The sequence below is a fragment of the Caretta caretta genome, chromosome 23 (genome assembly GCF_965140235.1).
Source record: "Caretta caretta isolate rCarCar2 chromosome 23, rCarCar1.hap1, whole genome shotgun sequence".
Classification (NCBI taxonomy): Eukaryota; Metazoa; Chordata; order Testudines; family Cheloniidae; genus Caretta; species Caretta caretta.
In genome coordinates this window covers 7,819,763-7,839,572 of record NC_134228.1, presented here as the reverse complement: position 1 = coordinate 7,839,572, position 19,810 = coordinate 7,819,763, and the positions used below count along the sequence as shown (strand labels likewise).

At 44.2% G+C, this 19,810-nt stretch overlaps 1 protein-coding gene across 2 annotated transcripts in view; it reads left to right on the top strand.

The window, feature by feature from the left end:
• Positions 1 to 19,810, top strand: part of PPP1R37 (protein phosphatase 1 regulatory subunit 37) — a 174,447-nt gene that overhangs the window by 75,211 nt on the left and 79,426 nt on the right. For both annotated transcript variants that reach the window (XM_048834331.2, XM_048834330.2), the window contains exons 4-5: positions 546 to 646; positions 13,920 to 14,039. In XM_048834331.2, coding sequence (XP_048690288.2) covers positions 546 to 646; positions 13,920 to 14,039 — 221 coding nt within the window. The remainder of the gene's footprint in view (positions 1 to 545; positions 647 to 13,919; positions 14,040 to 19,810) is intronic.

Genomic DNA, 19,810 nt, shown 5'->3' with positions numbered 1-19,810 from the left:
ATCATGTATGTATTTTAGGGGCTGGTTCATTGTCTGTTTCAATTTATCTCCGCATATCTGTTCAGGTGAGGAATTCAAACGTGGAAAATATTTATTAAAGTCCAGGGCATTGGAGGGCTAGGTTGAGTCCCCTAGCTTCTTGGGCAGTCTTAGTTTTACACGCCCTGCTGGGTTAGGTCTGGAGCTTGTGGAAGATGATGCTGATTCTGAATTCATAGTATTATAAAGATTAGCAGTGGAAAAAATCCTAATGGGTTATCTAGTCCATCTGCTTGGAAACCAGTCCAAGATAATTTTTTTTGTGTGGGGGGATTTAAATGTTTAACTTTGCAAATAATAAATGTTGTCTGCAAGAGCAGGAAGTAGCTTACCCCAACTGAAGGAAAAACAAGATCCATCTCTCCTTGCATTGCCTTGTTTTCTGTCCCAATGCCTAGGGTTCTAGAACTCACAGAAATGTATTTCTCTTAATACTGTGCATATTTATGTACAAACAAAACACTTAACACTGGGTCTTCTGAGTTCACTCTGTTCTTTTCCCCCAGGAGAAAAACTTGACTATAAGGCCTGTGAGGCACTGGAAGAGATTTTCAAAAGGGTCCAGTTCAAAATGGTTGACTTGGAGCAAACGAACCTGGACGAAGATGTAAGTTTCATTTAATGCTATGTAATTTACCGTGGCTTTTTTTTGTTTCAAGATTAACAAAAATCCTGTAATTTTCTCTGCCTGGTACGGTTTTGTGTTCTGTTCTGAGCTTTCTCTTCATGCACTGAGGTTAGTGAGCGCTTAAAGGGATGTGCTCCAAATCTGACCTATACTTGCCATTGCTATTACCCTCTCCATTCATAAGGACACTTTATTTTATGTCTTCGTTTGCATTTTTGCTATTTCAGAAAGTAATAAATAGAATGAACCCTCGATATCCAGGTTCCAAATTGCCATAATTCAAATGGACCTGGAAGTCTCTTAAATAAACTTGTTTAAAAATCCATCTGAGGAATAACCTTTCTCATGTTTTATGTAATGTTAACTGGAATGTTTTTTCCCTGCCGGACCTGGGTTCAGGCTTTATATTCTGAACTTCCTGTGCTATGCTAATCTGCACAGTGTATTCTTTATGTTGTGTAGCTGTGTTGTAGCAATGCCATTGGCTCTAAAGTAACCCCAAAGGCCTGAAAACAGGTCCCAACAAGTAAGTGAAGAAGGAACTGCTATTTTACACAGTTTTGGTGCAGTGAACCCAGTGTGCTACATTAACGGCTTGGTATTTAAAACTGTGTTTATTTTAAGTAACTTATTTCACCATTAGCCCATTTCCTTAACTCTGTTAAATAATAAAGAATGAAAATTGTAAGCACCAGATGCCTGCTCGTTATCCATCTGCTTCTGGGTCCCCTCCTGTCCCTGAGTGCTCTCTAGTGACCTTTTCTTCTTCCTCTATGTAGCTGGTTCCCAAATGTCCTGCCTCACATCAGGTGAGAGGCAGATGAAATCTCCACCCTCTCAAACTCATTACCTCCAGAGGTAGAACTGTTCATCTTCCTTCTCTACCTCTCAATCCTTCTCTTCTTTTTTCTGTTACCATTGGTGTACAGTCTCCCAAATTCTCCCCTCCCCCCATTGATAAACTATTGTCAATGCCTTGGTTGTTTCTTCCTGATTGCTGCACTCTTCCCTCTGACCTCAGCTCCCTGCTGCCCATTTTCCCCCTCTAGTGGTGGTGTTTTGGATAAACTGAAGTCCTGTTCTGCTGCTATTCTAGACAGATCACTGGCTTCATCTTACCCCAATCAAGCTCCTTCTTATTCCCTTTACCTCTGTCTGTATCTCTGCTATTATTTCCTCCTAGTCCCACACTGATAGGTAATCCCTGCATGCCCACCTGACCCTGACTTCTGATTCCATGACCTGTTTTTAGGACTGTCAGGTGATTTAAAAAAAATTGTGATTAATTGCAAGCCATTAATCGCAAGTGATTAAAAAATAATAGAATACCATTTATTTAAATATTTCTGGATGTTTTCATATATATTGATTTCAGTTACAACACAGAATACAAAGTGTACAGTGCTCACTTTATATTTATTTTTGATTACAAATATTTGCACTGTAAAAAAACAAAAGAAATATACTATTTCGATTCACCTAATACAAGTACTGTAGTGCAGTCTCTTTATTGTGAAAGTTGAACTTAAAAATGTAGAATTATGTACAAAAAAAAAAACTGCATTAAAAAATAAAACAATGTATAACTTTAGAGCCTACAAGTCCACTCGGTCCTACTTTAGCCAATTGCTCAGACAGACCAGTTTGATTACATTTGCAGGAGATAATGCTGCCCGCTTTTTGTTTACCACATCACCTGAAAGTGAGAAGAGACGTTCACATGGCACTGTTGTCACTGGCGTCGCAAGATAGTTACGTGCCAGATGCACTAAAGATTCATATGTCCCTTCATGCTTCAGCCACCATTCCAGAGGATGTGTGTCCATGCTGATGATGGGTTCTGCTCGATAACGATTCAAAGCAGAGCGGACCGATGCATGTTCATTTTCATCATCTGAGTCAGATGCCACCAGCAGAAGGTTGATTGTCTTTTTTGGTGGTTCGGGTTCTGTAGTTTCCACATTGGAGTGTTGCTTTTTTAAGACTTCTGAAAGCATGCTCCACAACTTGTCCCTCTCAGATTTTTGGAAGGCACTTCAGATTCTTAAACCTTGGGTTGAGTGCTGTAGCTATTTTTTTGAAATCTCACATTGGTACCTTCTTTGCGTTTTGTCAAATTTTCAGTGCCAGTGTTTGTAAATCAAACATGTCCTGAGTCATCGTCTGAGACTGCTCTAACATTAAATATATGGCAGAATGCGGGTAAAACAGAACAGGACACATACAATTCTCCCCAAAGAGTTCAGTCACAAATTTAATTAACGCCCTATTTTTTTGACTAAAATCATCCGCATGGAAGTATGTCCTCCAGAATGGTGGCTAAAGCATGAAGGGGCATACGAATGTTTAGCATATCTGGCACGTAAATACCTTGCAATGCCGGCTACAAAAGTGCCATACAAATGCCTGTTCTCACTTTCAGGTGACATTGTAAATAAGAAGCAGGCAGCAGTATCTCCTATAAATGTAAACAAACTTGTTTTCTTAACAATTGGCTGAACAAGAAGTAGGACTGAGTGGACTTTCAGCTCTAAAGTTTTACATTGTTTTGTTTTTTGAGTGCAGTTATGTAACAAATAAAATCTACATTTGTAAGTTACGCTTTCACAATAGAGATTGCACTACAGTACTTGGATGAGTGAATTGAAAAATACTATTTTGTTTATCAATTTTACAGTGCAAATATTTGTAATAAAAACTAATATAAAGTGAGTACTGTACACTTTACATTCTGTGTTGTAATATAAATCAATATCTTTGAAAATGTAGAAAAACATCCAAAATATTTAATAAATTTCAGTTGGTATTCTATTTAACAGTGTGTTTAATCACGATTAATTTTTTAAATCACAGTTGATTGCGTCAGTTAACTGCGATTAATCGACAGCCCTACTTGTTTTGGTATGTTTTCTTTCTGCTGGATTGGAAGCTCTTGAGGGGGGCGTCTGGCACTATATGTTGTACGGTTCCTTGAACATTAGGAGCTATTCAGAAATGCTTAGCAATAATAATAAATTAATACTAGACTTCCTAATCACACTTGACGAGAGATGAGGTAAAAATGGTAAAGTTAAACGGTAAAGAACTGTGAAGGTCTAGGCCTACAATTCATTATCCCAAAGAACTCTGTCCTTTTAAGGGAATAATTAAAAAGTGTTGCATGGCTTCAAAGCTATTGTGGGTACCTTTGGTGAAAAGGTAATTCTGGATGTCCTTACTGCATATATGGCTTTTCTTGTAAATCAGGTTTTCGCTCCTGCCAGTTATGTTGCAGCCAGAACAGCTGCAGAAAAGAGAGCACTGTTCCCTTAACTATGCAAATGTTGCTGAGGATAGGTAAGGGCTGGTATTTTGAGATTCTCAGATTTAAGATTATTATAGTACTTTTCACACTTGCAGCACTTAAATATATGTATTTTTTTTAAAAAAGGTAATCTCCAAGAAGGAGTCAGACTTTTCTTACAGTCTATGAAAATACCACATAATTTTAAGGCCAGAGGGACTACTGATGACTTGTATAACACAGGTCACAGAACTTCCCTTAATGAATTCATTTGAACTGAAGCAGATCTCTTAGAAAATGTATCCAATTTTTACTTAAAAATTTCCAGTGATGGAGAATCCACCACAATCCTTGGTAAACTGGTCAGTGGTTTGTTGTCCTCACAATTAAAAACTTGTGCTGGATTTCCAGCCTGAATTTGTCTTGCTTTAATTTCCAGGCATTGGATCTTGTTATAACTTTGTCTTCTATATTTAAGATCCCATTATCAAATTTTTGTTACCTTTGTAGGTACTTGTAAACTTTGATCAAGTCACATTTCTGCAGGAGTTCTCTATTCCATTTGGTTGGCTATGTTGCAAGCAGATGTCATAATAAGACTAAAGGAGGATCATGAACAATATTTATTAGCTTATTAAGTAGCTGTTGCTGCATCTGCTACTGCACTGAGTTTTCTAGAAATCCCACTGGTCCTTTCCAGCTGTGATTATTTATTTGATTTTTAATATATATATATATATATATATAAAAAACTTTGGCTAAATATCAGGAAACTATTGTCTGACAGTTAGAACTGGTAGCCTTGTTGCATGTGACATTTAAAACTAGACTGGATAAAGAGAAGAAGTCCTGTAGGGAATAATCCTGCCCCAATTCTGGGCATGAACTAGATGGGACCAGTAGTTGGCTGACCTTCAGTTTGGGCAATCTTACTGTTCCTGGCAGGAGTTCAGCTCACTCCCAGGGTCTTTTCAGAGTCCAGTGTACAGTCCCCTTGCCTCCTAGCTTCTGGCAGCGCCTCCCAGGACCGACTGCAGGTCTCTATCTGGAAGCAGCCCTCCAGAGCCTTTGCTCATACTGAGCTTGTGGTGTCAATCTCCCCCAAACAGGGGAGATTGAAGGAAACGGTTAGTGACTGGAGTCCCAGGGGAGGCAATTGAGGTTACTCAATTAGGGTGAACTGCAAAGAATAGGGCAGACACTTCCCAAAGCTGATGGATATTCTGATACAGTAACTCCTCGCTTAACGTTGTAGTTATGTTCCTGAAAAATGCTACTTTAAGCGAAACCATGTTAAGCTAATCCAGTTTCCCCATAAGAATGAATGTAAATAGTGGGGGGGTTAGGCTCCAGGGAAATTTTTTTCGCCAGACAAAAGACATTATACATATATACACAGTATAGGTTTTAAACAAACAATTTACTGCTGTACACAGCAATGATGATTGTGAAGCTTGATTGAGGTCTTGGAATCGGAGGGTGGGATATTTTTCAGGGAATGCTTTTTTGCTGCTGAATGATGATCTAGCATTCAGCTGAGCCCTCAAGGGTTAACAGGATGTTCATGTTTCAGAGTAACAGCTGTGTTAGTCTGTCTTCGCAAAAAGAAAAGGAGTACTTGTGGCACCTTAGAGACTAACCAATTTATTTGAGCATGAGCTTTCGTGAGCTACAGCTCACTTCATCGGATGCATACCGTGGAAACTGCAGAAGACATTATATACTCACAGAGACCATGAAACAATACCTCCTCCCATCCCACTGTCCTGCTGGTAATAGCTTATCTAAAGTGATCATCAGGTTGGGCCATTTCCAGCACAAATCCAGGTTTTCTCACCCTCCGTGCCCCCCCCCCCCCCAACTCACTCTCCTGCTGGTAATAGCTTATCCAAAGTGACCACTCTCCCTACAATGTGCATGATAATCAAGGTGGGCCATTTCCAGCACAAATCCAGGTTTTCTCACCCCCCCCCCCCCACACACACACACTCACTCTCCTGCTGGTAAGAGCCCATCCAAAGCGACAACTCTCTACACCATGTTGTTCATGTAGCCTCCACTCTACAAGGCGGCAGGAGTGGAGGGAGGAGACAAAATAGACGCATGGCAGTGGCTGCAAACATTCCCTGCAGAAACTGAATGTGTTGATGAACCCACGCTATCCCACTAGAACGCACCACTCCCTCCACTTTCCAAAGTGTGAATGGGAGAGAGAGAGCGCCATGCGCCTTGCCCCCTTAACTACGCTGATCCCACTCTAAGTACACCGCCTTCTTAAGCAGATCAGTAAGTTGAGACAGCAGCTGCTGCCAGCAAGCTTCCTCCATTCTGAGCCCTGTCTCCTGTCATGTTCCTCCCTGCTCTGTGGAGATGGGGTACAGGAGCAGGGAGTGGGGAACACCCTGACATCAGCACCCCTCTTCTTCTCCTCCCCCTGCACAGCAAGCAGGAGGCTCCCAGGAGCAGCTCCAAGTCAGAGAGCAGGAGCAGCACACAACAGTGGGAGGAAGGTCACCTGAGCTGCCCGGCAATTAATAACCTGCTGGGGGGCTGCTGGCCTACCCTGGTTCCAAGGCCCCCCCCCCCCCCCCCCGCCCAGCTTGCTCCAATGTGCTTCTCTTTCTGCAAGCAGTGGACAAAGCAGGCGGCTGCCAAACGACTAAGGGAGCATTGCGCATTTTTAAATGCGCGTGTGCTCTAATAGATCAGCAACAAAACAACGTTAACTGGGATGCAATTAAGTGAGGAGTTACTGTACTTAGATTTACAAAGCCAGCACAAAACAGCTTCTATAATATCTCACTGAAACCAACAACCCAGTTCCCTTAAAGTAACCCAGCCTCAGGCCTCCACCTAGACACCCAAGTCAAATATGATGAGGATTACTGAAAATCTTCATCATATAAAAAAGTTCTGCCAATCCTAAAGGATCACACATTACCTCCCAGGTTAATGAATATTCCAGATCTTACCCAAATACACGCTTACAGCCAATTCTTATTAACTAAACTAAAATTTATTAAAAAAGAAAAGCAAGAGACTTGGTTAAAAGATCAGTTTACATACAGACATGAGTTCAATTCTTGAGTTTCAGATTCATAGCAGAGATGCTGAGCTTTGTAGTTGCAAAGAGTTCTTTCAGAAATAGTTCATAGGTTATAGTCGAATGTTTATATTCAGGGTGGTCCAGTCAGAACTGGGATCTCAGTCCTTATGGCTTAGGCTTCCCCTCAAGCAGATCTAAGATGACAGGATCAGGACCCAAGGGTCTCTTATAGCAGCCACTTGCACATACAGTCCTGGGTGAACAATAGGCTTTTGATGGAACCTTCTGTTTCCTAAATCTCACTGGTCATTAACTATATGGATTAATATAAGATAATTTATCCATTAAGCAGTTTATCACAAACTTTAAAGAGACACACAGACAATAACATTATTGTACTCAAAATTCATCTAAATGTTAATATTCACTTTTGATCTCTGAATCAACAGCTATAGTGACAGACAAGAACTGTCTGTTTACATGGTTAACATTTGTGAGTACACACATGCAATTAGTATCACTTCTAACAATATAGTTTTGCATTTCAAAGTTCTAGTCTATTTACCAGGGAATGGCCCTAATTACCATTTCTAACAAGTTTCAAAGTAGCAGCTGTTAGTCTGTATTCACAAAAAGAAAAGGAGTACTTGTGGCACCTTAGCGACTAACAAATTTATTTGAGCATAAGCTTTCGTGAGCTACAGCTCACTTCTGAAGTGAGCTGTAGCTCATGAAAGCTTATACTCAAATAAATTTGTTAGTTTCTAAGGTGCCACCATTTCTAACAAGTCTTTACAGGTTGAATCTGGGTCAATTAGCCTGCAGGATGCTTAACCCTTTCTGGCCATATGATACATTTTGTATAAGATCCGTTGCATTTATTGAACAGTGGTAGCCATAATGATTTGCATGGTTATATTTTAATTAGACAATGTCACAGTTAGAAACTGCCCCAAGCTGAGCTGTCCTTGCTACCAGAGCTCACTAGCTGTCCCTGACAACCTCCCTGCTTCTGGGAGAATTTTGTTTTTCTGTGGGCAGGCTTTTTTACACTCCAATTCTCCCGGTGGTGCATATTCTGCAGGTGTGCCTGATTGGCACTACCTGAGTGCAAAAATATTTCTTAGCCTTGCCACCAGTGGGATCGAGGTGTGTTCAATCACATACTTCCCTTCCAAAATCAGAAGGATTTCTTGCTTGAGCATGTCCCTGGGGAAGAAAAAAATCCACATTGTATGCTCTTTCTCTGCTTGGTACTGCACCCAGAAGCTGGAGGGCTAGATACCAGCGTGTAATCTGGGGATTTGAGTCCTTCATGGAGTTTACCCTATAAAAGGGCACATGGTTTATGACTAGCTAAAGGGGACTACCTAGCACATTATACCTCAGGGAGCCAACTTGGTGGCAAAAAGTTTCTTCTCAAGGCATGTTTACACTAGAAACTTAAGTCGACCTATGTTAAATTGACTTACAGCCGCAACAGTAATTATTGTGGTGGTTCATGTACACACTGTTTTCCTTTTGTAAGAGGTGCACATCCTCATGTGGGAGCACTTCCACCAATTTAAGCGGCACTGCCCCCTGCCCCCCCCCCCCCCGGCTCTCTGTTCCCCACCACCAGGAGTCCAGCTTGCTGCCTGCCCCCCCCCACACGCACACATTCTTGGCTCCCCACTCCTTGCCACTGGGAGCCCATCTGTCCCCCCCATACTCCCGTCGGCGAGCTCTGTGCCCAGAGTCTGGGCAGCTCCCGTGTTCCCTACTGGTGTATGCCAGATTAGAAGAGCTGAATGGGAAGTTAGCTATGATAGGTTGTACAGCCACCAGGTCTGATGGAATAATCTAGATTTTTGGAAGGATTGCTGGCTTGGAATTCTGGGGTGCTGCTCATTGCTTTTCTGGAAAGAACTGCTGGTGACTTAACTGCTGGATGAAATTGTTAAAGATATTGTGGGTGTGACATTCAATACCTTGGGGTATTGTATTGGGGTATTGTACTGTAGCCCCCATATTCCTTATTTACATATAATTGTGATCTTGCATATAAAGCATTCCATGTAAGGTATCATAGGAAAGGTTATGATCTGCTGAAATCCACTGTTCATATGCATTAATGATGTATGTATTTAAATGGAAGTTTTGAGAATAGTTGTATGATTGTCACTAAAATATGCTGTGGGTTTGGGAAGTGCCCAGATACTAGCTCTCCAGAGACCATGACAAGGGAGGTAACCAATGCCCAAGTGGTTGCTGAATAGACCTAATCAGCCGTTGTCCAGCAAGGGAGCTACAATGCAATGACTCTGTACAAGGTCACATGAGGGGAATTGCCCACCAGCCATGCCTGGACTTATGTTCTCCAAGCACATGGGACTAAGGGTATAAAACAGAACACAGTGGCCCCATGCTTGGCCTTTTCTCCTCCCCACACCTATGCTGCAAGCAACAAGGACTCTCTCAGAAGACTGAAGACTCCAACAGAGGAGACTGGCCCAGGTTTCAAGGGTGAAATCTGTGTATTATGAACTGCAATATCCAGTGGGGTGAGAAACTGCTAATCTAGATGTTGCCCAGGCTAATAGGGTTGAGAATTTAAGATGCGTGCTTACATTTTATTTTATTTATTTTTTATTTATTTTACTAACTCTGATGTTTTGCCTGTCACTTAAAATTTATCTTTTGTAGTCAATAAACTTGTTTTTACTGTTTATCTTTACCAGTTAGGTTGCCTGAAGTGTTTGGTAAACCTGCTCAGGTTTGCAAAGGCTGGTATAGATCCATTTTCCACTGATGAAGTGGGGAACCAATTAATAAACTTGCATTGCTTGTCTTGAGCAGTGCAAGATTGTATATTCCTGAGGTACAAAGGTGGTAGCTGGGGGGATTTGGCTGGTGCCTTTTTCAGTGTGACTCATGAATGGCTCTGGGAGCATTCATGCAATCTAGCTGGGTATGTGGCTCCACGTGTGGCTCTGTGATCACAGCACCTGGAGGGGTTTGCTGCTGGTCACTCGCAAAGCATTGTGTGAGACAGCCCAGACTGGAGAGTTAAGGAGGAACATCGGTGCCACTGTCCCAGGCTGTACCCTGGGGATCCTGTCACAGTGGGGCTCTTCTTTGAGTGCTTGCTCATGTCCATTCCAGTGTTGGTGTGCGCGTGCTGCGTGAGCCACCACTGGAAAGCTTTTCCCTCAGTGGTATCCATCAGGTTGGCTCTGGTGCCCCCTGGAGTTGCGCCTTTATAACGCCGGAAAACCTAGTCCTGCCGACCCACCACCCGCTTAGTTCCTTAACTCTTGACAGAGGAGTAGGAGGATGGATTTTGGAATGGACATGAGCAACACATCTCAAAGAACAACAGTTACTGAAGGTTAGTAACTGTTTTTCTTCTTTGAGTGCTTGCTCATGTCCATTCTAATGTAGGTGACTCCCAAGCAGATGTTGGAGGAGGGTTTGGAGTTCAATGGCAAGCAGACTGTAGCATGATTCTGCCAAATCCAGCATCGTCTCTGGCCTGCTGAGTGATGGCGTAATGAGTCGCAAAGGTGTGGACCGAAGACCAGGTTGCTGCCGTACAGATATTCTGGATGGGAACCTGTGCCGAAAAGCAGCTGAGGACGCTTGCTCCCTTTTGGATTGTGCCATCAAGGCCAGAGCAAGGACTTTTGCCAGGTTGTAGCACGTGCAGATACAAGAGATGATCCACAATTAAATCCTCTTGACTGCGACTGGGAGACCTTTCATCCTGTCTTCCCCCGCCACAAAAAAGTGAGTAGTCTTCCTAAACATTATAGTCCTTTCTGCGTAGAAGGCAAGCGCACATCTGACATCGAGTGAGTGAAGCCTTTGCTCCTGGCTATTGGCATGCGGTTTCAGATAGAAAACCAGAAGGAATGTGTCCTGGTTACTATGGAATTGCGAAACCATCTTCGGGAGGAAGGCTGGGTGAGAGCGCAGCTGGACCTTGTCCTTGAAGAATACAGTGTGAGGAGGTTCTGAAGTCAGAGCCCTTATCTCAAAGACCCTTCTATCCGAAGTAATGGCCACCAGAAATGCCACCTTTCAAAGAACACGTTGACAAGGGCTTGAATGGGGAACCCATGAGCCTCAACAATATCAGGTTGAGATCCCAGAGTGGGATTGGTTGTCGTATTTGGGGATACAGTCTATCCAGGCATTTGAGGAAATGAGTACAGATCAAGTTTGCAAAGATGGACTGGCCATTTATCCATGGGTGAAACGCCAAAATTGCAGCCTGGTGGACTCTAATCGATGACACTGATAGCATTTGCTGCTTCAGGTGTAGTAAGTAGTCCAGAATTAATGGCACTGATGACCGTGTGGGTGAAACACCTTTCTGCGCTGACCTGACTGAGAACCTTTTACACTTTGCCAGGTTCGTAGCTGTAGTGGATGGTTTCCTGCTCCCTGCAAGGACCTCTCGAACTGCCCTGGAACATGCTAGTTCCAAGGGGTTCAGCCGTGGAACTTCCAGGCCGTGAGATGAAGGGACTCGAGGTTCAGATGTCATAGGTGGACGTGATCCTGGGAGATCAGATTGGTGATTCCACCAAGAGGTCCAGAAGGGTGGTGAACTAGTGTTGACATGGCCAGACTGGGGCTATCAGGATCAGGCTCGTGCCTTTCTTTCTGACCTTGAGCAAGACCTTGTGTATGAGTGGAATGGGAGGGAACACATAAGAGATGGTCCTTCCAGGGGAAAAGAAACGTATCTGTGAGCGAGCCCGGGCTGTGATTCAGGAAGAAGTGCAGACGCTTCCTGTTCTCTCATTCATTGAAAATCTGGGGAGCTCCCCACCTCTGGAAAATGTCCTTCCCGATTTCTGATTGAATGGACCACTTGTGATGGGAGAAAAACCTGCTTAGGCAATCCACTAACTCATTCTGTGCCCCTAGAAAATAGAAGGCTTTGAGGTGGCTTGAGTGGGTTATGCAGAATTCCCACAGGCAAAGGGCTTCCTGGCATAGGTGAGAGAAGCGCACTCCATCCTGTCTGTTCATATAGAACATCGCTGTCATGTTGTCTGTAAGTATCAATACGTATTTGCCTTTCAGGTGGGGCTGGAACGTTGGGCAAGCAAGGCGCACTGCTCTGAATACCCTCACGTTGATGTGTAGCGAGAGCTCTGCTTCAGACCAGAGGCTTTGGGTCCTGAATACCCACAGATGAGCCCCCCAACTCAGTCCAGATGCATCAATGACTAGAAATATCGCCAGATGTGGTCTCGAAGGGGACACTTGTACATACTGCCCTTGGGCCAACCATCAAAGGAGGGTGGTAACTACTGAATGGGGAAGTGTGACAGCCATGTCCAAACGATCCTGGCCCAGCCGGTACCCTGATGCTAGCTGGAGAAGTCTGAGTCATAATCTTGCATGCTGCACCACGTAAGTGCATGAGGCCATGTGTCCTAGGAGTTTTAGGCAGGTTCTTGCCATGGTGGTTGGGTGGTGTTTGAGGCTTTCTATGATAATGCCTAGGGCCCGGAACTGGATCTCTGGAAGAAATGCTCTGGCCTGGACCAAGTTGAGGACCGCCCCTGTAAATTCTATTCTTTTGAACTGGTGATTTTCTGCATGTTTATCAACAGGCCTAACTCTTTGAAGGTTGACATTTACGTTTTCCTCTATCTTGGCTTGGACCAACCTTTGATCAGCCAGTCAACAAGGTAAGGGTAAACCTGAACCCTTTGCTTCCTCAAGAAGGCTGCGACAACTGCCACACGCTTTATGGAAACCTGAGGGGCTGCTGATAGGCCAAACGGAAGTACGGTGACCTGGTAGTGCACTTGGTTCACTGTGAAACGGAGGAATTTTCTGTGGCCTTGGAAGATTGAAATTTGGAAGTAGGTGTCCTTCAAATTGAATGGCATACTCGTCCCCTGAATCCAGAGATGCGATAATGGTGACCAAGGAGACCATGTGGTACTTCGGCTTGTTCATGAATATGTTGAGGTTTCACAGGTCCAGGAGGGGTCTGAGACTGCCATTGGCCTTTGGGATTAGGAAAGACCAGGAGTAAAACCCCCTGCCCCTTAGCTCCAGAGGAGGGTTGGAAGGAGGGGAAGAACTGAACTGCAGGGTGTATCCCAGTTCTATTGTGCGTAGCACCCACCAGTCTGAGGTGATGTGGGACTACGCCCAATAGCAGTGGGATAGCCGGTTCATAAAAATTTTTGACCGTGGATCCAGACACTGTCCTGGTATGCTATCCTCGGGTGTACCCTCAAAAGGCCTGCTTAGACCCTGCCTCCTACTGTAATCCTGTCTCAACTGAGGCTGGTAGAAACGGGGCAATGGCTGGGGCTTAAAGTGCTTTCTTGGCGATGCTGGCATGTGTAGTCTGAGGAACTTTAGAGTGACTCTCCAATCTTTCACGCTGTGTAGTTTAGAGTCCATTTGCTCTGAAAAGAGAGACAAGCCCTCAAAAGGAAGGTCCTGAATAGTCTGCTGCACTTCATATGGGAGGCCTGAGGCCTACAGCCATGAGCTCCTCCTCATGACCACAGCCAAGGCTATGGCTCATGCAGCAGAGTCCGCCACATCTAATGTTACTTGAAGGGACACTTTTGCCACTGCTCTGCCCTCCTCGACTGGAGCCAAGAACTCATTCCAAGATTCCTGTGGCAGTAACTCCTTGAACTTAGTCATTACACCCCAGAAGTGCAAATGGAGTGGACATGAGCAACACATTTCTAAGAAAGGTTAGTAACCATTTTTTCTCTCTCCAGGTCTCTTTCTATGTATTAGCAAGCTGTTAGCTTCACGGATTGTTTATGTGCAGGTCACTTATTGGAAATGAGAAGCTGATGTCTGTGACTATTTCCCAGAGAATGCTGCTGAATGCCTCCATAATTTTGTGTCAACTTTACCATTTGTCTTTTCCTCTCTTTGTTTTCCAGGGTGCCTCAGCATTATTTGACATGATTGAGTATTATGAGTCAGCAACGCACCTCAACATCTCATTTAACAAACACATTGGCACCCGAGGCTGGCAGGCAGCTGCACATATGATGAGAAAGGTTTGTGTTAGTTCTTGAACATTTTAATCATCTGTTTAATTTACTGCTTGTAAACATCCAGTAATACTAACATGATTGCAAGTTAGTGTAGGGTTAGATTTCAATGCCATTGGAACCCTGTTAATCTAACCATTTTTTGCATGGTGGGGAGGGAGGGATGTGCATACAAGAAATTACAGGTAGCTTTTTAAACTACAATGGGAAATTTCAACTAGTAGCTTGCTGGGGTGCTGGGAAGGAGGAAGGACTGTCTTGTGTTTATGGCTGTGGACTGCAATTGGGAGATCTGGGTTCTATTTCCAGCTTTTCCAGAGTTCCTGTATTACCATAACCAAGTCATTGAATCTCCATCAGTGTGATCAGTGTTAAGGCAATTCAGTGAGTAGCCAGTGCAGCGATCGGAACGCCAGAATGAAGTGCTTCCTTAAACCTGAGTTTAACAGGGAGGCTGCTGTGCACCAGCTGAGTTTCTTTAGTGCCTGTGTGCTCATTGCCAACCAAGCACAATACATTGAAGTGTTTCAGTGTGTCTGAGTTTTGTGACAGATGGGCCTGTTGAGAGGATTTTGCTCTGTAGTTTCATAGTGGGGCAAAATGTGGAAATGTTTCAGATAATTATCATTCCAACATTTATAAGGAAATAACCCAAGGCCTAAGGCTGATGGTTTTAAACTAAATATATATCATAGTAAAAATGGAACTTCTGCTTTGTGCAGACATTACCTATGAAAGAAAATATTTCATAGTAAGATGTTTCAACACAGTGTTCTACTTAATGAGATGGTAATTGGGGATGTGGGAATGACATGGGATATGCTTATCATGTCTGCTCATTCTGAAATATGAAAGTCCCATGAAATGTACTTTGAAAGAGATCTTTTTTTATTTGTATTACAGTAGCACCTAGAGGCACTGAAATTGGAGCCCTTACATAGTAAGACTGTCCCTGTCCAGAAGAGCTTACAAACTAGAAAGAACGGGCTAACAAAGGGTAGGGGATAGGAAGTATTATCCTTATTTTATAAATGAGATTATATGATTTATCCAAGGTCATACAGGAACTCCGTGGCAGAGCTCCTGAAACATAAGTGCCGACTCTGTGGATGCTCTGGGTCTGGAGCACCCACGGGGAAAAATGGTGGGTGCTGAGTGTGCCGAAGTGAGGATTTTTCCTTATGTTATATGTGAGCCTTACTGTTTTGCATGAATGCTGTGTGTGCCTCAGTTTCCCTGTGTATTGCACCAGTGTCTAGGTGGTGGGAATATGGGTGTGTGACTTCTGTGGAGGCTGCTCCAGCTGCCTGCACTGATTCTATAGCCACACCTTCATAACCTGAGACCCAGGAGGGGGATGCAACCAGGTGACACTGGGTCCCGGGAAGTGAGACAAAGGCCAGAGGAGGAGCAACGGGCTGGGCAGGGGCTAGATAGCTAGAAGCGAGTCATTTTCGGCTGGCTTGGAGCTCGGGGAGGACCAGAGCCCTGGCTCTGGTCTCCCTTCCCGCCAAGATGGACTTGGCTGAAAGTCACTGATTTCTGTGCTAACAAGTTCTGTCCTACGGTATGTTTCTGTTGACTAATAAACCTTCTGTTTTACCGTCTGGCTGAGAGTCATGTCTGACTGAGGAGTTGGGATGCAGGGCCTCTGGCTTCTCCAGGAGCCCCGCCCGGGTAGACTTGCTGCAGGAAGCTCACGGTGTGGAAGGGGATGCTGAATACTCTGAGGTCAGATCCAGGAAGGTCAAAGCTGTGTAAGCTTCTTGCCTTGGAGACAGTATGCTCAGAGAGAGGAGGCATGCTCCCCCAGAGTCCTGATTGGCTTCATATGGAGTAGTTCCAGAGCATCGCCCCGGTGACTGTGACAACTGGTGGCGGAGATGGGATAAACTGCACCCCATAGACAAAGCATCCTGCAGTAAGTGATTGGGGAGCAGTAAAATAAAGGGGGATTAGCAAGAGACGGGCATGCTGAAGGCTCCGAGAGGTGCCTTTCCAGGAGGAGCCTACGGCTTCACCCTGAGAGAGGTGGACCCCCGAGAAGGGCTGTTGCATTGAAGGGGTTCCTCCCAGGGATTGTGGGGAGCTGAGAGAGCACAGGTCTGTGAGTCCGTGACCACTTGGGAACAGCGTGGAGATGGCCTATAAACATCTCCTTAAGAAGGACATTATGGAGCTGTGCAGAGAAAGATGGCTGCGCATTGGAAAGCTCACAAAGGCACAGCTGATTGCTCAGTTGGAGGAGGAGGATTGCTCTAAGAGGCCAGTTCCTGACGCAGCTGGGGGCGCGAGAGAGGCTGGGAGCAGCTGGGTGTCCCGGAGACCTGTGTCCCCGACCAGCAGGAGGTCTCCACCAAGTTCCCTGTCGGTGGATCTGAGATGGATGGAATTGGAGTTGAGTTTGAAGGAGTCAGAGGGCCATGAGAGACAGGGAAGGCATGAAGCAGGACAGCAGGAGAGACAGAGGCAGCAGGAGCTGCCCATGTCCCAGGTGAAGGGGGGCTGAGTCGCCTCCAGGATGCAGGGCTGACTGTAAAAGCTGGGATGTGCAAGTTGGGGATGGCACAGGTGTTGTACCTGAGCCACAAGGTGGGGAGTGACTGTCTAAAGCCAGAGCCAGCTAAGGGGGGCAGGGGAGATCAGAGACTGGTCTGCTCCCCAGACTAAGAAACAGGCCCAGGCCTTTATTGGAATGGCGGGGAATTACCAGAGATATGTGCCTCACTTGAGCTCTGTGTCAGCTCCCATCACTGAGCTATGCAAGAAGGGTAAGCAAGACAAGCTGGTCTGGACCGGGCAGTGCCAAGGGCTCTCTGCATGCTGAAGGAGGATCTGGTTAAGGACAGAGTGCTGGGAAACCCAGACTTTGATGAGACCTTTATGGGGTTCACTGATGCCCCCCACACAGAGAAAGGCAGCAGCCAAATCCCCCCAAATTCTCAGCCTCATACCTCAGACATATACATTCTTGCACTGCTCAGGATGAGCAGTGCAAATTTATTAATTGGTTCACCACTTCAGCAGTGGAAAGTGGATATACACCAGCCTTTGTAAACCTAAGCAAGTACTCTTACTTCAGGCAAACTCACTGGTAAAGATGAACAATTAAATTTATTAACTAGAAAATATGGATTCTAAGTGATCATAAGTGATAGGCACAAAGTCGGAGTGGTTACCAAAATAAAATCTAATATAAGCACTCAGTCTAAACTCTCAACCATATTAGACTGGGTAACATCTAGAGTAAACAGTTTTCCTCATCCCACTGGATATTGCAGTTCATAGTACAGTTCATAGTACATAGAATCCCATGCACTGCTACAGACTAGGGACCGAATGGCTAGACAGCAGTTCTGCTACAGCTCACTTCATCGTATGCATCCGATGAAGTGAGCTGTAGCTCACGAAAGCTTATGTTCAAATAAATTTGTTAGTCTCTAAGGTGCCACAAATACTCCTTTTTTTTGCGAATACAGACTAACACGGCTGCTACTCTGAAACCTGTCATAACTTCATATGCATTCATGATGTACATATTTAGATAGAAAAATGACTTTCAGCAGATCATAACCTTTCCCCAGTACCTCAGATGGCATGCCTTATATGCAAGATCACAATTCTATATAAATGAGGAATATGGGAGTTACAGGATGCTCCCCCAAGGTATAAAATGTTACAGTAATGTCTCATTGTTCTGTCCTTTTTTCACACCTTCTAAAGCTTCTATTTCTGTCTTTTAAAAATAAAATTAATTTGGTTGCACAATCAAGCTCTCAAGTTATGAAATACAAGACTTATAGTTGCTAGTGCAGCTTTACTTCTGCCCCCCCCCTCCCCCGTATGCATCCAGCCTGTTCTCTGAATGAGGCAAGGATTCTGTGGGAAAAAATACGATCATGTAAGTAGACTATCATCATGTGCACAGACCAGAGAGCAGAATTAGTTGCATGGCCAATAATAAATCTGACATTGCATAACTTCAGGTGCTTTACTTTTCAACATAAACTTCCTTTTAATGTAGCTTTTTGTGTATAATGTCCTCCTTTTGAAAGTCAAAAGGAAAAACAACTTCTTTATGTAACAACTATAACTGTCCCATTATGAGTCGGGTTTTTAAATATTGAATCTTCAGCACGGACTTCGGCCGCTTGAGCTACAGGATTAGGATTAATTTTTGGGGAAGCTCTGTGGTCTGTGTTATAGAGGAGGTCAGGCTATGTGATCAGAATGGTCCCTTCTGGCATTGGAATGAATGGGGGTGCAGGGAACCAACAAAAAGGAAAACTGCGTTAGCTACTCCTGGGGGGATTCTGCGCCAAAAAAAAATCAAAATTGTGTACCAAAAAATTCAAAATTCTGTATATTTTATTTGTCAAAATAATGCAATATCATTATTGCACACCAGTTTCAATTGTTTTGGTAATTTATTTAAACTAAAATACAGAAAAAAGTCACAATAACTATTCAGCATTTCCTAAACACATGAAAGTTAAGTTACAAACACGTGGTAACTAATACCCTGCATTCTAGTTATAATGCTGGATTTTCATTTAAATTACGTTACAGAACACCAACCAGCACCGTCCCGTCCCCCCCCCCCCCCCCAAAAAAAAAAAAAAAAGGGAGAATGTCATTTTAAATTGCTCAGATTGTCACACATGAAAGTCGTACAGTTTTGCTAATCGTTTGTCCTGGACCTGGCTGGGTACTTTGGGAAGTGCTTGGTTCTGATTCTCCTGACATTTTATTGGCTGCTTTATTTGCCCTCAGTCTCTATTTTATTTACCCATTTAAAAAAAAAATAAAAAATCCTGAGCTGTAATCTAACCCCATTCTGCCACTTGGACACAGGGAAAAAGTGAGAAAGCCCATAGATCTTCCTACCTGAGGATTCCCTTCCTGTCATTTATAATAAGAGTCCTTTACATCACTCTGGCAATGTAGGGGCCTTAAAACTTTCACCATTTTTAATGCTCCTGAGGGAATTTACTGAGAAGGGGAACAGTTAACTATAGGCATGCCGCTACATTTGTGCCTCAGAGAATGAGATCAATTAACTCAGGCAGGCTGCTTCCTTTGTGCCTCTTGCGTGCATCTTGCATAATAAAAAGCCCTACCCTTACACGCCAGGGAGCTGCAGTCGCAAGAGAGAGGGACAGTCTCTCTCTCTCTCTCTCTCTCTCTCTCGCTTGTTGGCATGCACATATGCCCAGCCCCGAAGGTGATCACGCAGGCACCCACGCCTAGCCCCTGTCTCTGAGGCTGCTCCAGGCGCGCTGGAACAGACGCGCTGCCTGGGGTGCTTGGGAAGAGGCGCATGTCCCCCGGCAGATTTATTTTTGCATTTTTCTGCGTGGGGGGCACGGAAAAATGCTGGCCATATGAATTGGCCCCCGTATGGGCGCAGAATCCCCCCAGGAGTACTAAATTAGCTAGCAGCAGAAGACTGCCATCTCAAAGGGGAATGGGCTGCTGTCCCCAGGTGTTGGATCAGGGGAGTTACTGAGGGGAATCTAGTTTGAGGCATGCTCTCCTCTCCATTCTCCAGAGGTGAAAGGCACCTGCACGCTTTCCCTGTCGCTACATCTGTTCTGGGAGCTCCTAGTGAAGTATCTGCTGCTGTTTTAGTGGCCTGTGTCTTTAGATTGTTCATGTTCACATACTTAATTTCCACGAGGAATGGAAGGAACAGAAGAGAAATAGCAATTTAACAGTTAATAATTTTGCTAAGCTTGAAAAGCACCTTTCAAGCCTGAGACCTTTCTCCCTGTCAA